Source organism: Pangasianodon hypophthalmus, chromosome 12, assembly GCF_027358585.1.
Source record: "Pangasianodon hypophthalmus isolate fPanHyp1 chromosome 12, fPanHyp1.pri, whole genome shotgun sequence".
NCBI lineage: Eukaryota > Metazoa > Chordata > Actinopteri > Siluriformes > Pangasiidae > Pangasianodon > Pangasianodon hypophthalmus.
The window spans coordinates 17,638,963-17,655,664 of NC_069721.1; the positions used below are offsets into that span (position 1 = coordinate 17,638,963).

The following is a 16,702-nucleotide window of genomic DNA, read 5'->3' on the forward strand; positions in this document are numbered from 1 at the left end:
TACTTCCTATATAGCTATACATTTCAATGTATTAAAACATTGATTAACCAGTAAAAATGGTGTGGCATGGGTACTCAATTACTTTCATTATTCTGGGCATCCGTAATTGACTTTTCTGGGTCATGTGAACGCCCTTATCCATTTGTTTAAGGCTTCATTTGCATCCTTCTGTAATTCCAGTATCACAATGGCCTATATCGTGATAATGATGAACAGAGTTTAGCATATATTCTGCAAACTATAGGGTAAAAATTGGCCCTATAACCTAGGGCAGCACATGCTTTAAAGGCAAAAAAATAAACACACAAAACTGGCACATACAAACCTCTAGCATAGTTCCAAACAACCAAAAACAACATGAAACAAATGCATCATTAAATTAATCATATTCAGCTCATAAAGTCTCATTTGATATACTGATACAAATGAATTCAACAGCCAATGAATTCTTCCTGAAAATGTCAAGAGTACTGAAAATATCAGAATGATTTTTATTTAAAAATCAATCTGCCTGTATTTACTAATCTGTAAATTTTGGAATGATTAGGTCATTGGTGTGAAGTTAGGTCATTAAAAAAAAGAAACAAAATGCCGTCATGTCATTGGTTTGGCCACTCTGAGCAAGTCAGCCACCAGAAGTGTGTTAGACTGATAGATGTGACGAGAAGTCACTGGTATCATGTATCTGTTGAGTTATTTTGGAATGTAACATTAGGCCTGCTTACTTTTTCATATGGACACTGAAGCATTTGCTTCCAAGGGTACAGTGAGATGTTTACTAATTTAGCTTTATTGATTTTTAAGCCTCATATATTACTCAAACATTACAAAAATATTAATTTAATTTATTTGTGTATATATAACTATTTGAAATAAACCTACTCTAAAATGTGAAAATCTAACCAAGAAATATGCATAAGCAAATTGAGAAATGTTTATTATTAAATGTTTAACAAATCGAGAAATTTTAAACATTAATATTTTATTGGAACAATACATCTAATCTAATTATAAAGGTCAAAATCTTTATCACTCTAATTAGGCACTTGTGGTACCACATATTTATGTTTTACAGTTAATACTAGCATTGTCTATGAGTCTTTTATCTATAGGCTTAACAGATTTACGCTTCAAGTGCATCTGCCTTTATAAAGCACTCGTTTAGAGTCTCTTTAGGATCTGAGAGCTACCAGTTAATAAGTTCCACAAAGTTAGATTGTTTGGTCTGTGCCAATAATAGTGATTGAACTATAATAACACATAAGAAGGTGTTCAAAACATTTGACTACAGTGTATGTATATTGGTACAGATGCTACAAGTCTCTGGGACTGTACTTGCAGGATGAACACCATTAATTCAAGATTAGCTCAGTTTTGATGATGGTGCTATATCTAGGACATCACTTCACATTCTCCTGTAGGTGTTAAACTGGGTTGAGATCTGGTGATAGCATATAACCAATATCATTTTCATCCTCATCAAACCATTCAGTGAGCCCTCACACCCTGTGGGTGGAGGTGGAATCATCCTGGAAGAGACCACTTAATGCTTAATTAAGTGAAATGCTTAATCATAGGATAAAGTTGATCTCAGAAAATTCAATGTTAAAGAGTGCTTTATTATTTTTGTTAAATAATGGATCATAGTAAGTGATAGATTGTTCGTTCAGTCATTTATCTTCAGTAAGCTGGTAAGGGTCATGATGGATCCAGAGCCTATCCTGGAACACTGAGCATGAGCTGGGAATGGGACAGTAATACATCATGTTTCTGATAAAAAAAAAATTAAAAAACAAAATCATCAAGGCTGGCTTGAAATTTATCTGCAGAACCATAAGAATGGCAGCAAGTTCTCCAAGAGGCCTGGAACAACCTATCAGCTGATTTCCTTAGAAAACTACACTACAGTGTACCTAAAGGCATTGGTTGTTTTACTGTTTATTGCTGAATATAGTTCATTTCATTATTTCTGAATGCATCTTCACTAAATATATACACACTCAATAATCATGCTATAATGTAGTAGATTATTGAATGAATAATGAGTGAACAAATTAATGAATTTATGCTTTAATCTAATTAATTAATTATTCATTCATTTATTTTAGATTGTATAATCAATATATGTTCTTGTATCTCTTGGAACTGAGCAGGCTTTATTTTAGGTTTTTACTTTTTTCTGTTCTTACTAAAATTTTTAGGTATGTTTGTATGTAAAAAAAATTATGCACATACCAACTCACTATCCAACACAGGGCTGAGTTTGTGGAGTTTTCAGTAAACAGGGCTGATTGATTGTACATGGTCAGTATCAGTTTTCCCGATGAAGGGAGAGTACTGGGGTAGGGGGGGCATGCATGAGCAGCCGATGGCTGTAGCAGAAGTGCTGATGCTGGTTTAGAGAATATATAAGAGTGAGTTGGTCTATTCTAAACACTGTTGTTTATTATTCAGAGGCTTGATCTTCCTGTAAGCATGCTGTGTCATCCTAAACCCGGTGGCAGAGACTATAAACCAGGTCTGACTTCTGTAACTAAGCTTTCTAATGAAGTGAAGAAGACTAAGAAATTCTAAGAAACAAAACCTTCCTGATTATAGCAGGTGAAAGTAGACTTTTGTTGCATATCACAAATTTCTGGGAATGTAAGTATAATTGGTCTAACAGTTTGCAGATGAATACAAAAATTTGCATTCCCAAGGGATTCTGGATTGAAAAAGAATCATATATTTATTTTACAATTTAACTACAAATAAAGATTTCCAGCAGTCCAAAACCTAAAGCTAACTCTATAAAAATATCTGAAAAATTATTTTGCTATGATCAAGGCAGATGTAAAGATAATACTTCTCTTTGTCTTCTTCTTTTTGTGCTAACCTTTGTATTCAACTGTAAATATAATAATTTCCTTAAATTTATAATCGGTTAATGCTACTTCAGACTTTAACTAGTATCCAATTATGCACACCAGCTTCCTTAACAGTCAGCCAGCTAGAGGAAGCTGTTCTTCACTGTAGCATTTGGCACTATGGGGTTGGGCTTCCTGTAAGAACTACATCACTACCTGGGCCAGAGGTAAGAATGAGTAGGTCAGCCTGTGCTCTGCCTCCATCTGCACCTGTCTCCTGTTTCAGTGGGCTGTGAGCGAGGAGGAACTCTGTTAATCCAGACGGCTCTGCTGTGCTCTGTTTCAGTAGAGGCCTTGTGCTGACTGTGCCGTGGCCTAAGCCTTTTTTCTATTCAAATCAAGGCAGTTGTGTGGGGGCCATGGACAGAGACACCCTACACTCAGCAATCACACTGACCTCCACTCACAGCGCACACTCTAAATGATTCATGAAGCTGGCTCACCTTCCCTCTCGGGAGGGACGCGATACCTGATAGCACCGGGAGAGGCTGCCGCTAAGCTGTGTGTGCGCGCGCGTGTGTGTGTGTGCGTGTGTGTGTGTGTGTGAAAATGGTGGGGGACGATGATGGCCCCTAAGTTCATAAGTTTACTTCTAGCTAATCTAATACAAGCTGGATTCACTTTGGTTTTAGTTGAGTTTTTGTAAACAATGATTTGCTTATTATAAAACAAGAACTTTCAAAAATTTCTCTTAGCAATCCCACCACAGTTGCTCAGGTACAACATAATAGCATTCAGTTTGCCCAACTACTTTTCATATTTCTTTTGGTTAATGCATAGGTGATGATACCAATGATACCACTGCACCATTAGCTAACTTATAAATCTTGTCAGTGCTTGTTCTCTCTCCCTCTCTTTCTGACTGTGTCTCATTCTCCTTCTCTTGTCCTCCTGTCTGTTGGCCCCTTGGGAGATCAGGTTTCTCCTCTCCATCCTCCTGGCAGGCAGAGGGATTAAATGTGCATGCATAGGGAAGTGACACCGCCAGTGTCTGGGCAGGAACATGCTTCTCAGACTGTAATCAAAGCAGTATCTTTCATTCTCTTGCTCTTTCTTTCTCACTCTTTAGCTAACTCATATATACTGACTCACTCTTTGAAAGTCCCACACTCCGTCTCTTAATCACTTTATCACTCTGTAAACATACTTTCATATAACAGATTAATATCTGTTTCTGTGTGAAATAGATTGTGTTCTGTAATTATCAGAAGATTATTATCCACTTTCTTCCTACAAACACAATTTAGCTTGTGGTAATGAACGAGGTCCCTATTTAACATTTTGGTCCCTACATATGTTGTGATGAGTGGCACCTGTTGTATATAAATCAAATATTTCCACAGCTCTTAAGAGTAGCTGATCTTTTACATTCCTATGGGTTTTTATTGAGAAGGCAAAGCTGCTTCTCAGCAGATGGACACTCTGGTCAAGTCACTCTTGTCTGTTATGTATGTGAAAAATATATCCATATGCACACATCTTGCACATTGCTGCTGCTATGAATCTTACATGAGATCGAACTTATTAATCAAAAGGGTTTTCTGCAATATTTCCTTCTCTCATTCATCAGAGTCCCTATAAACTTTTAAAGTTAATGACTTGCTGACACATATCCATTCATTTACTGCAGTGTCCAGTTGACTCACTTTAAGCCATGGTCACAGCCCAGGTCAGCTGTGCCTCTAGCACCCCTCCTTCTGTCCATATGCCTAATGTGGGTCAACATGTTTAACCCTAAAGTACGGGAGCAATTTGAGAAATAAGCAGAGCAAGGTTTTCGGGGGGACTTGGGGGATGCAGCATATGATACACTACATGCCTTCTGACCTTTCCACTGTGTCACTTTCACTGCCAATTCAAGTTCCAGCCATGTTCAGAAACACAGTGTACACTTCCATCAACCCATTTGCCAACTCCATCAAGCTTCATCACATGAGGCTGAAAATTTATAGCAGGGATTCACTTTTGGATGGCCCTCTCTTGTGTGACTGTTTGTTATTTATGTTGAAGAGGACTGCTGTGTATATGGAGGTGTCCATGTTTAAACGAGTCTGTCACACCCGTGTTGATATGTCTAAAAGTGTGCTAATGAGAAGGTGTTAATGGAGGCTTTGGTTTCCTGTGTCACTCAGGTCCTGTGTTATAAACATTAGAACAGGAGCAGGATTTGAGAGTCCTAATTTGACAAATCATGATGAGCATAGTATATGTACAGTTAAAACGTTGTTACTCCGGAGAAATGCTTGTACTTGAAGCAAATGTTCTTAAGGAAGCTAATTAACTTAAAGTGTAAAATTCTAAAGGGTTTTTCAGTGGAAAACAGGTGGTGTCACCTGTGAAATCTGATCTACAGGAATCTGGTAAATTCTAATTAATGGAGAGGAGGTGTAATATAACTTTAAAGGAACTGATCATGCTGCATTTTTATTCTTGTTATTTTGACCGTAAACTGTAACTAAAGCTGGACAGAAAGTGAAGAAGTGTAGTGAAGTTAAAAACTACAACAATTTCAAGCAAGAAATGATGAAATATATTCAGTTATTTGAGTTAAAGTTCAACAACTAATATGAATTATTATTATTATTATTATTATTATTATTATTATTATTATTATTATTATTATTATTATTGAGGAAGGTACTTCTGGACCAACAGACCAATCCTGGAACTTAAAGAGTAAAACGATTGTCAAAGAACAGTTAATCAAATGTTAATTGAATGTGAACTCGAACATCAGTACGTAATAAAATGTAAGATCTGGACCATCACTTTACAGTGATTAGTCACTTTCCACATTATCCCAAATACATTTGGACAATGCCATAGGTTTACCAAAAGCTCCTGCTTTAGTTTGTTGTCTGCCTGTAGACTGTGGGCTGTTGAAATGAGTTTTTCTCTGGCCTGTGACACATGCTGGCCTGTTTTGGTTGCCCCTCCTCCACCCGTCCTGAAACCCAATGCCCGAACCCAGACAAGCTCTGTGGGGGCAGAGAATAAATCATAAAAAACAACACATGCTATATTTTCCCACAATCACATACACACTCATACAATACCAATTACTGACAGTACCAATACCAATTACCAGCATACAACATTAATTAATTACAGAGTGCAGATTCTGGAGTTTAGACTAAATGCAGTCACAAAAGCAGGAAAATATATACAGCTGTTTTGGCTTCATGTTGTTCTCTCCCATGCTTATCAGTATTCATATTAATACACCCACACACTTAGGGCTTTTTAAGCCCAGCCAGTTGGCCTGAAATCAGCCTGCTATGATTTATTCTTTGGGAGAGTTTGGGGTGTATATGTTTACAGTTTAGGCCGCAGGCACATCCTCTCACTAATGTTACAATGCAATGCTATACCTCCATTGTTCACATCTAGAAAATGACACTTCCCCTAAGGACACGCACATCAACTTACATCCCAACCGCTCCCTCTATGACCAACTTAGACCTAGCTGAAAAACAAGAAATATTATTACTGCTTTACTCCTTGACCAACTTAGAACACGTTGAAAAACATAATTTAAAATCCAACCTAGACTTAGACTCTGAAATGGTAATACCATGTTACGTGTTCAGTTATGAACCTGATCTCATGAGAAATTTATCCAAACATAAATGAGCCAGGGTGCTGAGGTTGGAAAAATGTACGAATGCTACCTCTGTTCCTATCCCTAATTTTAATCTTCATAACTTTTCATTCTAATTATATTATGCCACTACAGTCTCATTACCACTTCATCATCATGCTTAATTCTATCATTTTCTGTTACTGAAGGCTCCAAAATATGATTGGCCATTTGTCATTTCTCTCCCTTTCAAGCACCTTTTTTCTGTGGACCAATAGTATGAAATTATATGACACTGTGTCATTTTTGCCTTCTTCTGGAGAAGAAATATGCATCATGTTGATCTACTATTTAATTACTCATAATCTTAGTTAAACAATGTATCCCAACAGCGGTCATCAGCCATCAATGCCTCATTGTTGTGTTTGTATATAAATACTCACTGACTGCCACAGACTTTTAAACCCTTAATATCCATCCTGCTTCAGCAAATAGCTCATCTTCTTTCTCCAATCACAACACCAATGGGATTCATGCCTTCTCACAAATGATCTGTTTCTGTCCATTTTTAGGAAATTGCATAGATATCAGCCAATAACTTTGGTGGTCAGAGGGCAAGCTGGCTCACCTGGGAAAGGTCACGGAGTGTAACATGCCCTACTGATAAAAAAGACCACACATTTTGGGCAGCTGGACCTTAGGGCTAGTCCTATTCTCTCTATCACTGGTGTTCACTTGTGGAGATCAAGTCAATAAACCTTTGTGCTTCTCAAGCAGAGAGGAACTAATACGAGCCATGGCTGAAGACTCAGACTTCATTTAAATCCTTCACAGCAGACTCTCTGAGTTTTTAATTAAATCCTTGATGTCTGATGAGAAATTATAAGACAGTCCATAATTAAATTGTTGACGAATGCTACTATTTAACTTGTATGTCTTTCGTATTAATAACTATTTCAGTTAGTTTCTTCTGTGCATGGAGGAAGTGGTTGGCTGAAAACCCAATACAGTCGGCTACAAGTGTTATTGCACTCAGAGCTCAATGCAAAATAAATATTGGCTGCATGTTTAGCCAATTGCAGCAAAGTGTATATACGTGGCTCAATGGAAACCCATTTAAGGAAAAAAAAAGAGCACCAGAGAGAGTGTATCTTACACACCCACAGCCGTACAGGCCATCTTTGTGGTGAACATGTTTATGATTGTGATGGAAGTATGATTAGAGAAATCATGTTCCTCTCCCTCATTGTCCTCTGAAGAGCTTGATTTTCAGGACAGCATTACTCGAGCTGCAGAATGATTCTCTCATGTCTCACTCAAGAAAGTAGAAACATATTAGTATATTTAGACAAGCTTAGATCAGGGGTGTCAAACATACAGCCCATGGGTCAGGACTGGCCTGATAAAGGCTTATAATCTGGCCCACCAAATGAATTTAGAATAAATGTTCTAAATTAAAATTGTTTTGTGGACCATAATTGAGAGATTTGAGAAAAAAGACCTAGTCTCTGTTCCACTATGGGTAAAAATAGGGCAATAAACTCAGAGCCATAAAGTCTACTGCTACTGCCAAAATGTACTTATAATATGAAACTCTTCCTTAGCAAGCTGAAAATTTGACATATACAGTAATCCCAGATTCAGCCCATTTCATAATTAATCCCAGTTAAATTCATTTCAGCTCCAGGTTGTAACACTACAACATGTGGTTGTGTTCATAAAATTTACAATTTTTCTTCGTAATAAATTATACATAGACAAAATGGAACAAGCATTACATGTTTTTTGCAAGTTAAAGATAAAAGCTTGAAGTTGATCTGATGATGATGAGCTCACATCAAAACACACAAAAAGGAGTAGATCAGTTTCACAGCAGGTCTGTGGAGAGAGTATCAGTCTGTCTGTACATGCATGCTTTGCTGTATGGTTAGGATTGATTTCACCACCCTACATGCACACACACACACACACACACACACACATTCTGTTTGCCCTTTAAAAGCCAATTAAACAGTAAACTCTCAGTGTCCCACTTACTATGCATACTGTCTCTAGTTCCCTTCCACACTCCTTTGCATTTTTTGTTACCCATCACTCCTGATGCTGCTGCTTTGTAGCCTCCAAACCCTAGCTGACACTTCCCCCTTCAGGACAAGTGTAGAAATAAATAGACCTTAAAAGCCTGTACTTTTCATTCTCAAAAAAGTTCATTCTTTCTCACATTTTAATGTCACAATTGCCAAGGATGATGACTATCGGATGACAATGTGTATGGGCCTGTTATTAATGCAGTGTTAATGGTAAGACAATAAACACATTTACATTTCCACATCCAAGCTCAGACAGCTCTGTTTCACACGCTCCAGGTCAACCACCTGGACTCTGATATTTCACTGTGCCACTTTAAAAGTCACCCACTGGGATAACACAACCAGTGTACTTGTGTTTGTATCAGTGTAGTCTAATGTAATGATTTTAGTTGGGTTATAAATAATGAAAAAACATTTCTTCTTACTTTTAGAGGCTTTTTCTCAAACTATTTTATACCAAGAAAGCCCTTTGCTGCCACTAGACTGCTTTTCATAATACTTGCACATACCATTTCAACCACTAGAGTTCAGTAAAGTACCAAAGAAGTACACAGGCTTTCACATGTGATCCTATGAAATGTCTGTATTCTGATATCACATGCCCACTAAACCCTCAGGTGTATACACTCAGGTAAACCCCCCCCCCCCCCCCCCCCCCCCCACCACACCACACCACACACACACACACACACACACACACACACCCCTCTAAAGGAGTGTCCACCCCCCAGTTTTGCAGTTTTGCTGCTGAAGTATCCATGTATGTGTAATCTCTTTACTCAGACGTATTTATTACCAAACTTTTCATAAAGTCATGGTGTGTGTGATAGAGCAGGAAAAGCATTACCACTCCAGGAGCAGGACTGGGAAGCACTGCTGTAGTCTATAGTCCACACCACCCTTCCAGGTAACTTTCATTAGTTTCCTTAGCTGACATCTTTGTTAATGTTTCACAAAAAAAAAAAAGCTGTTCAGTACAGCGTAAATCAGTGCAACACTGCAGGATGGCACAGTTGTTTCTTTTTAATTAGGCTATAATGCTATAACATATAGGGCTGTTCAACATGAGGATATAATACTGATATCATGATCAATAACATCACAGTGCACATTTCTGCCATGTTGTTGGTATTTTCAGTATTTTTAGAACACTGTTTAATTTTGCCTTCTATACTGTGTTAACTAGGCTATTTTATTTTTGTAGTCAATAATAGTGTCATTGAACTTATTATTGTACTTTTTTAAGGGGGATCTACTAATAGGGATCTACCAAATGCCATAAATGTAAATCTAAATCTACTGTTTTGCTGGCTTTGTTTTTTTTTTTTTTGCAAAACACTAACAAAAATGTCAACTAAGGAAACTAATGAAAGTTACCTGGAATCATCCACCCTAAAATGTTACTCGCTATTTCACAGCATTGTGAATTCTATAGCTATGCCAATCCCATTGCATAAAGAGATTATTTATCATGAAATGCAATGCAATGAATCTGTGCACAGGGGCTCTAATGTGCATTATATCAGACAGTTTCCTACAGGGGCCCCTAAGGCTCCATGGCTATACTCAAGGCCTTTGGTTAACTTTCCTAGCTCCTTTCCCATGGCTCCTCGGGGCCCTTGGTGTCTTTCTTTCCTAGGGTCTCACTGAGCCCTAGAAAATTGGTCTCATTCCCACCTTCTCCATTTATGGCAACCTACTCTAAGAAATGAATCAAACGAATCAAAACCGCGTATTCGGTTCACTACAACGAGTTTGCGCGAAAGAATCGACACAGTAACGTGTGTCCCATTGCGCGTAATTATTTCCAGCAGGGAGAACAATAAAATGTAGGCAACAGTGTGGCTGACTCCAGCAGCAGGACTGGGAAACACAGATGTGAGGTGCTCTTCGCTTGAATACACACACACACACACACACACACACACGCACAGACTCCCTTCATCCGGCGCGGCTCGATCAACCGACGCGTTTTGCGCACTTCCTGCTCCGGCCGTCAGGCGCACGGGAGGGACAGAGAGAGAGAGAGAGAGAGGGAGAGAGAGAGAGGGGAAAGGGGAGGAATGCTGCAGGAAAAATCAGTACAGATCTGGTGTATCCACTGAACAGACAAGCGGCTCAAATGCCGCGGAGAATTCCTCACGCCCATAAAACGCGATCGAGACAAGCAGACGGCGAGCCCCAGCTGCTCGGGAAGAAAGAAGATCCCTGAATGGCCAGCTTGGGTTAATCTTTTTTTCTCTCTTGATGGAAGAGGACTAGCTGGAATGCACCGCTGCTGCTGCTGCTGAAGACCTTCACGTTTCATTCGGGGCCGTTTCCTCTGAGATCAAGATCTCCGCCAGTTTATGTTGACATGGTTTGCCTGCTTTAAGCATCGCCCTGATTCCAGCTTGTTATCGCTTGGAGAAGAAAACTCCACCGAGATTCTGTTCAGAGAGAGAGAACAGACCCATAGAGGAGAGGGGATTCGTTTGTTTACGCGCGTTCACGATCGTAAACAAAAGCAGGAGAATCAAAGTCCTTGCTTTTCCTGCTTGTTCCTTTTGCGCTCGTAGCCTGCATTCATTTTCAGAGAGCCTGGGTTGCTGGACGTCAGGAAAAAAACTCAGTATTTTTAAAAATCAAAGCAACATCCAGTAAAACTGATCCTTACTAATGACGTGATGGTAACTACATGCAAAACATTTCCGCTGGATTAAAGTTTGACACTGTAAAGGTAAGCAGTTGCCTGTTCTCACATCATCATGGTTGTTTTCAACGGCTTGCTGAAGATAAAAGTCTGCAAAGCTCTGGACCTGAAGCCCACACCATGGTCACTGCGCCATGCCGTGGGCCCCAAGACCCAGACCTTCTTGCTGGACACATATATTGCCCTCAACGTGGATGATTCACGTGTGGGCCAGACCTCCACCAGGCAGAAGACCAACAGCCCGGCATGGAACGATGAGTTTGTCACAGAGGTATATGATGGAAAGAAGATCGAACTCTCAGTTTTTCATGACTCCCCGATCGGCTATGATGACTTCGTGGCCAACTGCACCATCCAGTTTGAAGATTTGCTGCAGAATGGCAGTAGGCACTTCGAGGACTGGGTATGTTTCTGAGCCAGGCCTGAACAGCTTTGCTCCTAAAGTGATGGAGTCAAGTTTGGTTATTTTCTTGCTCTAACTGGTCTGATTCAACTCTTTGATAAACTGCCAGATTTAACAGACGTGTAAGAGGAGGGAAGTCACCAAACTAGACTTTGACCCTGGAGGTCAGCAGTTGGTCACTATCTGAGCTTTAAATCCTACACTGAGTGTCATGGTACTCACATAGTCCTTTGGTAGAGAGAGCTGTCTTTAAAGCCTGTATTTTCCACAGGCTCTTCTGGGCGGCTTTCCTGCTTATCACCAAACATATTATGCTCTTTGGATCAGAGAGTGACATTCACAATTTCTATCACATGAAAATGTTTTGCAAACTCAAGTCATAAGACATGGCCTGTCAGTGCGAATGTATGAAATAACAGGATTACAGATTTTGATATGCACTCCACTAGCTTAGTTTATAATGAAGTAGTCAGAAGCATGCTATAGAGTGGATGTGACTGAAGAGGTGGGAGAGGGGGCACTCATTTGCTTTAAAAAATCTGAACTCTATTTACTGAGTATGCATCTCTCCAATGTTACATAAAAATATGAAATACGAACCTATACCTTGCTAGACTCTAGTTCAGGCTTAGTATATTCACACAATATCAGGCTTTCAGCTAGAGACATGTTGTAGAATAATCAGCAAGTGGTTGTTTTTTAGGGCAAGGTGTTGACAGTTTGGGGAATAAATAGCTCACATCTACTTTTGTTCCTTGTAACACCCAATCTAATCTTAGACACCACTCACAGACTGACTACTGTGCACAGTAAATTGCAATCTATTATTGAGTCACATATAGATGGTTGACAAATTAAAGGAAAAAACTGGTGAGTTATGCTGTGCACAGCATTTTGCTGGCATGGTTTGGGTCCACTTGTCCTCTTAGAGGGACAGTGCATATTAATACAAATTTCTTCTGGCGGACCAGCTTTATCCTATAATGGTTTGCTGATAGTGGGTTCTTTCAGGATGACCCCACCCCCATCCACAGGACATGAGGTCAAACTGAATGATTTGATGAGGATGAAAATGGAGTAAATCATATGCTGTGGCCTTCACAGTCACCAGAACTCAGCCCAGTTGAACACCTATGGGAGATTTTTGAGTGATGTGTTAGAGCGCTCTGTATCACCATCATCAACACACCAACTGAGGGAATATCTCTGGGAAGATTCATCCCTGCAGTATAGTTCCAGAGATGTGCAGAATCTATCCCAAAGGCACACTGAAGGTGTTGTAGTGCCTGGAGACAGCCTGGCACCTTACAAAGACATTTTATCTTGGTTTTCCCTTAAATTTGTCAGCCATCTGTAGAAAGCTAACTTCAGTGTGAGCGATAAAGCGGTTTACATTGTTGTCAGTTTGTAGGCAATATAAAATATAGCGTTAGATTTGCATTGCATGCCAATGAGCTACCATTGTGTTTTATAATCTCAGTCCAGCAAAAGGGTTACTCAGATGTCGCCATGGTGGGCATCCAGGGAAAGGTCAGTGTGAATTGTGAATTGATCATGTTCCTGTACTGGTACATCGTCCCATATCCATGTTGCCAGCTCACTCTGCAAATGTGTCAAGTGACAGTGTGATGGGAGGAAATCAATTTAATCTCTGCTCTCCGCTATTATTTATGCTCACAGACACATCGGTCTTTAGTGCTGCTGGCAGAATAGGTCTCTTGCTGCCTGATGTAGAGCTCCTACATGTGCTCAAGGCTGTGTTTTGCATGACTGAAAGTGTATTAGCAGACGTCTATTTTGGAATCACATGAGCTTGGGTACACTGTTAGAGGTTACAGCCTTATTTCTCAGTGCTGTATAACTGATATAACCTTGGTTGAACTTAAACCAATGTTTAAGCTAAAGAATTCAAGTTTGATGAGAGAGCAAAGCATTGTATGAGAGCTGGGGATTGGTTCTGTATAACAGGACTTGTTATATAGAATGCTCGGCTTGTATGCTTATCTGTTTGGTCAGTCGAACATGTGGCTAGACGTCTACAGTCAAAACGCAGCTCCTAAGAGACAGCATACATCAACACTCCCACACACGGATGCACAGGTAGACCTTTATTTTCTTCAGACTACAGTGTTTGAGAGTGTTTATTTAGATACCTGTCTTAATCTTAATCTTATGCCACACATGCAATATAGGGCATTTCGGATGAAAATGTCATCGTTGTGGTAAAATAATAATTAATAATTTGCATTTTGTGAGAATTCAAAGGGGCTTTTCTTAAAGAAACAAGAAGTTGTTGGTGTTGTGTCATATTTGTTACATAACTACTTCTTTTTCTGTCACAAACTACACTGAAAACCGCCTTGTAAGATGGCAAATGCTGTAATGCCGTACCACTGATTTCAACATACTGTAAACTAATGTGCGTGTGACTCAATTGTCAATGACAATTTTTATGTCTCACTGGATGCATGTAAGAGTGTCATACTTTGTCTCGCTCAGGCTCAGTGATGAACTGCTTATAAATGGCTTTTTAATGTGTTATGTGCACACACATTGGTTTTGTCTGCAGAATCCATCCAGGGGCGTAACTAGAGCCGAGGGCCATGTGTTTGTGGCTGTGTTTCAGACAGCAGCGAGACCTGCCCTCCTGTCTTTGTCGTGTGAGGCAGGGAGGACTTAATAATTCACAGGCCTAATTCAATCAGGCTCTTTGTGTAGCACTCAGGCCTTTAGTCTACAACCATGGTTACAAGGTGCTTAGGTTTGATACGATCCCTTGCTCTCGTTTTTTATTTCTATCTTATTTTAAGATGCACTTGTCTGTAAGAGTCTCATCCTCGTCACTTTGCAATGGATTAGGATAGCTTCTCAGATATCACCTGTTTGCTGAGCTTAAAGTAGGGTGTTAATGATGCTCTGGCTTGTTTGGAATTTGGTCTGATTTGGTTGTACACTGCACAAATTTAAGCAGGCAAGTAAGACTAATATGTGTACTAAGGGGCGTGTGTAAACAAGCACTGCTGGAAACATACTTGCAAAGTCGTTTATTTATAATTATCACAGTTATCGCATGAACAAGAGTGCTGTTGTACTGAATATTAGTATGTCTGTATTATATCCACATAATATCAGTATTATTCATGCATGAGGCTGCAGGTAATCACAACCGTGCTGATATTCAGTGCAACAGCATAGTTAACAAGAATTAACAAGATTAATATGGGGTAACATTTCAGACACAATGTGGCTAAATATTTTTGCTCCATCAACGAAAACAATTCCCAAAGAAGGTACAGATGAATAGAGTGTTGCGTGTTGCCATGCAACATGCAGACTGACTGACAGCCCATAGTAAGCGTAGCAATGGTTTTAAGGTAACTTTTGCTAGAATTGGAATTTCATGTAGCAAAAACAGACAAGTGGAGTGATACAAACAGTGAAATGTCCCAATGCTGTTAGACTAAATATCAGCACTCTTGGAAGACTGCTTATCCAATGAATGTAGTGAACCAGAACTAGAACTAATTGAATATATATATATAAACATTTCAGAAGCATGTATAGAAATCACAGCAATCAACCAAGAAAAGTAAGCAGATAACTGAGTAATAAAATAATAACTTATTGTGTTTGTCAGCACTTTTCAAAAATTCAGTTTAGCATCTCGCATATCAGTAAATGCTACAACCTGTAATACATTTCATGTTTGGGTTACTTCATGTTAATCAGGATTGTTCTCAGTGCAATCAAACCACACTAGGGTTAATTTAGAATCATACTAAGGGGTTCAACAAACCAGTTTGCAATTTAAACAGATGAAATATGCTTAGTACTTTTTAAGGAGCATTTTTAAGGAGCAGCAGTGTGTGTGTGTGTGTGTGTGTGTGTGTGTGTGTGTTTGTGTGTGTGTGTTGGTATGGATGGAGAGGGTGATGCTCCTGCTGGCAAAAGGCTCAGGCTAAATGGGGATCACCCATCTTTCAGGACTACCACCCACTCACTTCATTTCTTTGTTTTGTTCATTTGGTCTCCTTCCTAGTATTGTCTTCCATTTTCTGTCCTCTTACCTCTCTCACCCTTCAGTCCTGAGCTTCCTTCCTGTATTTCCAATTTTTTTTTTTGCTACCTTTTTGACATTGTCCACATTTCACCACTATCTTATTAGCTCTTATAAGGTCTCTATTCAGATTCTTACAGATAATTTCACACTGAATGCTGTGTGTAGCTAATGACATTAGACTCTGAAGACCTGCTATTTGTCTAATGCTTTTGCGTTTCAAAGTGTGGCCTGCATTATAGTGATCAATGGCTTTAGTGTGTTTTCTGCCCAGCAGCCTCCTCGTTTCTTCTGCTTAAATATGGCAGGCTGAGTTGGGGACGCCATCCTCTCTCTTCCTCTTTGGCACATGGTTGCCATGACAACTCATGGCACTCCCTTGCCAAGGCAGAGCTGTTAACAAGAGTCCTCACCTGCCAGTAAAGGGATGAGCATCTGTTGTGTTCACACATCCTTCTCCCTTGACCTTAGCTTTTAAACTGTATAAATATATTAAAAATGCATTCTGTTTAGAATGAAACAGAAATGGATCACTCTGTACTGAAGGTCTTGGGATTGTAGCCTGCTTGTTCTCTGTATGCAGACTCTATGGAAAGTGCAGTCGCCCATAGCAGGCTCTTTCTCTGGTGGATAAGGACGATAGAGTGGGCCATACAGCAGCAGTAATTAGTGATAAGAAGTGATGTGCTGAGGAACTGTTATCTCTTCATTTCCTGTGTATTATTATCTTTCAACCTGATCCAACCATTGAGATGTTGAGTTGTATTAAGAGCACTGCTGCTTCTCAGTTTGAATGAGCGACATGCAGTTTGAGTTCTATTAAACTAGAGATGTTGCGATATCTAGCAGGCCTCAGTTTGTCAGTATGGACCACTTTCTTCAGTCATCCAACTTCTGCATTCAGCTTTTATCCACCATCTTCATTAATGATGTAAAGTATAATAATTTACATGTTATAGAATATTTTCGTAGAT

The 16,702-nt window shown here is 39.4% G+C and overlaps 1 protein-coding gene across 1 annotated transcript in view; it reads left to right on the forward strand.

The window, feature by feature from the left end:
* The first annotated feature begins 10,540 nt into the window (after positions 1–10,540).
* Positions 10,541–16,702, forward strand: part of prkcea (protein kinase C, epsilon a) — a 59,807-nt gene continuing 53,645 nt past the window's right edge. Inside the window, exon 1 of the mRNA XM_026915176.3 lies at positions 10,541–11,671. Coding sequence (XP_026770977.1) covers positions 11,324–11,671 — 348 coding nt within the window. The 5' untranslated portion in view covers positions 10,541–11,323. The remainder of the gene's footprint in view (positions 11,672–16,702) is intronic.